Below are 5,446 nucleotides of genomic sequence, written 5' to 3' on the forward strand. Positions count from 1 at the left end.
TATATATATATATATATCTTCCTTATTGTCAGCATATCCACTGAACAGACCAAACAAACAACTATGAATCAATCCTACCAAGAGGTTTGTTGGTAGCCAAAGCCTGATATAACCTCATCCTCGGTGCCATACAGATCTATTGTTGTTTACCGGAAATGTGCGTCAACATTGCAGTTAGGACCAGAAAGGAGTTTGGCAACATTCCAAAAAGAATCTGGGAAGGACTTGCCCTCAAGTTCTGGTAAACCACCAAACCTCAAACTTGTGTCTCTGCTCTTTGCAGATGATATGGTTCTGTCTCTTCACGAACTAGGAAAGCTGCACCTGTGAGCAGTGGCGACTGGTCACAGCCCCACCTAGTGTCATCAGAAAGTATTAAAAATAATGATTACAAAAAAAAAATAATAAATATAAAATATATTTTAAGATCATGTTTAATCATCTGATTCGTCTGTACATTGCTGTTTTAGTCTGTGTTCTTCTAACTAGTGTCTACAGTGTGTGCCTATTGAGCTGTTTAGAGCCATGTGGGACAAAACCCGATCATGCCCTCCCTCTCACTGTCTAACGGCCCGTCCACACAGCGGCGTGCGTTGACGCTTGGCGGTGGGCGTATCTGAAGCTTGGGGATTTTTTGCGAGCAACGCGACCAACAACCAATCACATGAATCTCCCGCCCCCGACATACAAAGCAATAGCAATGTTAAAACGAAGTAAACTGGATATAAAATCCCCAAACAGGCGAAAACCTACCAGTTTCACCCACTGTCTCTGCCACCTCCCTCCATGCCTGGCTCCTCCGGTTTGTATCCCGGTAAATGAACAGAGACTGATCATACAGCACCGGGTTATTCACTACCGCTATAATGAATTTTTCCTCAATTCTTTGGAATATGAGGAAAATGACCTGCGTAGTCTCTCCCAGCATACACGCGGTTTGATTGGCTAGCGCTTGTACTGGCAGATTTGCATAAACGGGATTTCATTGGCTGACGCTTCTGCCGAGGCGCCAAAAGTTGAACATTGCTCAACTTTTGAAGCGAGCAACGCCAGCAACGCCAGCGACGCCAGCGACGCCAGCGACGCCAGCAACGCCAGCAACGCGTCGCTTCCCAAAATGCAGTTCGGCAAAAAGTGACGTCACCCCATTCAAAGTGAATGGGGAAGCGCCAACGCACGGCTCCTACACACGGCGGCGTGCGTTGTCGGTTGCCGGCGGGGGGGGCTGAAACTCGACCAACAACCAATCACATGAATCTCCCGCCCCAGACACACAAGCACACGGCTTGATTGGCTAGAGCTTGCACTGGCATATGATTCGATTGGCTGACGCCTCCGTCAAGGCGTCAAAAGTAGAACATTGCTCTACTTTTGCAGCGAGCACCGCGAAAGAAGTTACGCTTTGCTCCCACAATGCAGTTCGGCGAATCGTGACGTCACCCCATTCAAAGTGAATTGGCAGAAGCGTTGAAGCGGCAACGCACGCCGCCGTGTGTAGGGGCCAAGGGTGAAATATAACCACCCATTCGAACAAATTCCAAACTTCATAGCATCCCAACAAAAGGTCTGTGGAATTACTGTAATGATGAGCTGAAATACTGTGCAACTGTATCTAAACTAAAACAATTATTTAGAAACCAAATCCTGAATGGTTATGAGCAGGAACTATTGCTTGTCATTTCTTGTCATTGTAAAAGTTATTTGCTTTTGTTTGTTTTGAATGGAATGATTTGTTCTATAGGACCAACAACGATTTTAAGCTTCTTCTTGCCCCTTTTGAACAATTGTCATTGTTTATTTGTATACCTTGAAAGTTCTTTTAATTTTTAATTTTGCTTCTCTTTGTTATTATAATTATTTTTATGATTATTGTTTGACATGTTCAATAAATCGACAAATAATAATTGCTTAAGTTTCTCAGTTTTCAATAATGTCAGTTTTGCTTTTTCCCTCATATTGTGTCACTCACCTGATTTTTCTCTCTCACAGTGTGTGTCAAAGAGGACTTTTCAACTGTTCCTCTGAGATCTGTGATGGTGAGTGATGCTCTGTCACAGCTGTTCTTACCAAACGCATATCCTGCTCTTCATAGGGCCCCTCTCTTTTAACATGGAAAGTACCGGCAACAATAATCTTTGGTTGAACTGTCAGGTCCATGATAAATATGTCAACCTATCTATAGTGAGTAACAGCTGCTGCAACAGTTGGCTCAAATAACTGAGCGACAGTCATATCAATCACGGCCTACAAAGGCCATTACTGGGTTTTTGTTTTCGTAAACATATCACGATAACATCTTAAACTAGCAGAGGGAGAGAGATGAGAGATAATAGGAAGCAGAGTGTCACAACTCGCTCTGTGATTCGACCAATGTTTTTATCCCTCATCGTTTGATAAGCAGTGCCTTTTATCCTCCTCGTCTCTCCTCTGGATGAGCTCTAAGTGAATTCCTCTTTCACAGAGAGCAGTGTATTAATCATAGCAATAGTTCCATAGATGAGAGCAGCTCTAAGTCACTGCCTGGCAAAACTGATGGCCCCGCCCACTTTCCGCTGAAACCAACGAATCAGTGAAAAGCAAAACAAATATCTTTCCCTGCCTAAAAGCTGCTGTGTTTTATATCACAAGCCAAACAACACAAAGATCTAAAGTTCAGATTTGCTATATTTTTACTTTAAAAATGACGATAAGATATATACGGCATGTTCAGTCATTACATGGAGGTCTGTGGGAAACACATCATCACAGCTATGTTATAAGGCCAATAAGGTCAATTGTCAAAGTAAACATGTAAAGTCAAGTGAATTACTGTATAGGCAGAATTAAAATATATAACACTGACAAGCCAAGGAAATGCCAGTTTAAGTGTTTGCATGCTGTATGCCACTTGTCCACCGGCAGATTGACAGAACATCAACCCCCTATTGCTTTTATTTGAACTTTATATCGTTGCGATCATCAATTTCCAATGATATTGTTTAATTGTTTACCTGACTGACCATCGTAATTGGCGAAAACCTCAGAATCTGTGTTTACCGATGACAGCGAATGTTTCACCCAAAAAGGGGAAAATACTCAGGTGGGTTGCTCTCATCTAAAGTGGATATTTAGGAAAACACACTCTGGTAAGAACATTGTGGAATGTATACAATGCTTTGTGTATTATTGTGTTGTTTTCATTATAATCCCTTTGTTCTTACCAGAGTCTGTTTTTCCAAAAGCTCCACATGACCAATCGTCATTTTGGATTGAACATTAGAGATAAAGGTCCGGGTCTTTTATTACTGGAAATGTCCTTAGATCCTACCCGAGCCCCATCACATTTTGTCTCAAAAAGAAGGAATAATACAAACATGTATTTGGTATTTAATGTGATTGATTATTCCTGCCTTCATCCTTTTGTTCATTTTTCTCCAAGTGACAGCCACATAAAGTAGACTGTCCTGTTTGAGACCAGAAAGAAATGTGTTTCTTTTGTGCATAATGTGACTTCCTTCTAGTGTGTGTGTTTCCAATAACAAATGGCTTTTATGTATTGGGCCGAGCTGAAGAATAATGCTCAGATGGAAAATATTGTCTTGCTTTACAGATGAGGGTTAATGAATACACTGACCTAAGCATGATTATCTCCCCTCTGCAGTGGACTGTGAGTGGTCCAGCTGGTCCCCGTGGACTCCGTGCTCAGAAAGCTGTGGTACGGGACAACAGATCTCCAGCAGAACCATCCTGCAGCCCAGCCTGTATGGAGGGGCCTCATGTGAGGGCCCTGACCGCCGCACAACCACCTGCATTGCCCCTGACTGTGGTGAGTGAGGGGAGGAAAGGCAGCAGAGGTTTTATTTATCATTATTCGGAATAAATTGTGCAGCAGCAGTAGGTGATTATTAACAGATAGTCAAGAAAGCACAGCATACAGAATCTTACTGAGTGCTTGACATATCAATATGAATGTTTGTGTCTCTGGACAGTAAAACTAAAAGTATATGAGTTAAACATCCATTAAGAGCAATATTTCACTTTGGATGGATGGTCAAAGTGATAATATCCTTTTCTATTCGAGCTGAGCCTTGACATAACTGCCAGACTTTCAGTACCTGTGATACTGCTAAAGACCTTGTTGTTAATACATTTTTATTTTTATTTTAAGGTTAAAAGGAAAAAATATAACAAATGAAAATAATTCAAAGTACAACAAAATCATCAGGGATCTGTCAATATTGAACTTAGACAGCTTTATCAGTTTATTATTGACTGTAATGCCAAAGTACTTGCACGACTCAACGATTTTTACAAACTTTTCAAATAACATCATAGTTTGTGATGTCAAGGCGGAAAGCCTGTATTCATTCAGGTTCTTGGGATATTTATGAAGAATTATTTGTATTTCTATAGTCCTATAGTCGGACGGAAACATATGTTACAAACATTATTTTAAAAATGGCCAATTTAATCAGCACAGTAGAACAGCATATGGTTACCATTGTTTCCAGGACCAGAACGTGTTGTGTTGTGAGAAAGGAAAGGTTAACATTACTTCAGTAGTAGTAGTGTCATTTTTTCTAGCTGAAATCAAGCAATCAAATCTCAAATGAGACATGCTGAGTTAGCCCTGATTAAAAAACCTTTCTTTGTTTTGTCATATATATATATACCCATGGTCCTAACCTCGTCCCAATCTGAGCCTTAATGCTTAATTTGTGTCAGTCCCATCGGTCCTTGCTTGAATTCACACTTTTTCACTTGTTCAATACCACCTTACTAGTATTTTAGCATTTCTTAAACTTAGGATAGATCTTTACTAACTCTTCATGGGAGTGGGTTTAGAGAGTGGGTGTTTTAACTCGTTTTATAAATGGTTTTAAAATGTTAAATACAGCAAACATGTCTCCTCTCCATCATACCATCCTCCTGTCTCATCGTCGCTCCTCTCTCTATTTGACCTCTACATCCTAACACCTTTTCTTCCCCTCATATCCCCCCCCCCTCCCCCTGCAGTGTGTCCTGACGGGGAGCGATGGAAGAGGAGTGAGTCGGAGGAGGTCCCGCTGTGTGAGAGGAGCTGCGAGGACATTTACTCCTCCTCTCCGGTGAACTGCAGCCACTCAACCGAGGGCTGCGTGTGTGAGGACGGACTCTACAGAAACTCTGAGGGTGTGTGTGTCATCCCAGCCCTCTGCCCCTGCCATGACCAGGGCATCATGCGAGAGGTACACGCACGCACGCGCACACGCACACGCACGCACGCACGCGCACGCACGTGCACACACACACACACACACACACACACACACACACACACACACACACACACACACACACACACACACACACACACACACACACACCCAGAGAAAACAGACATCTGCTGCTCAGTTTGTTCCCTTTGTACCTGCCTCATTGTTTTTCGAATCTGAAACTTAGCCTAAGTGCGGTGTTTACGAACCCC

The 5,446-nt window shown here is 42.3% G+C and overlaps 1 protein-coding gene across 1 annotated transcript in view; it reads left to right on the forward strand.

Moving 5' to 3' along the window:
- Positions 1-5,446, forward strand: part of sspo (SCO-spondin) — a gene marked incomplete at its 5' end in the record, with an annotated part of 102,981 nt that overhangs the window by 82,266 nt on the left and 15,269 nt on the right. The window contains 2 exons of the mRNA XM_010769066.1: positions 1,990-2,036; positions 4,996-5,207. Of these exons, the coding sequence (XP_010767368.1) occupies positions 1,990-2,036; positions 4,996-5,207 (259 nt within the window). The remainder of the gene's footprint in view (positions 1-1,989; positions 2,037-4,995; positions 5,208-5,446) is intronic.

This window comes from Notothenia coriiceps, unplaced genomic scaffold (genome assembly GCF_000735185.1).
Source record: "Notothenia coriiceps isolate Sejong01 unplaced genomic scaffold, NC01 NC01_scaffold00006335, whole genome shotgun sequence".
NCBI lineage: Eukaryota > Metazoa > Chordata > Actinopteri > Perciformes > Nototheniidae > Notothenia > Notothenia coriiceps.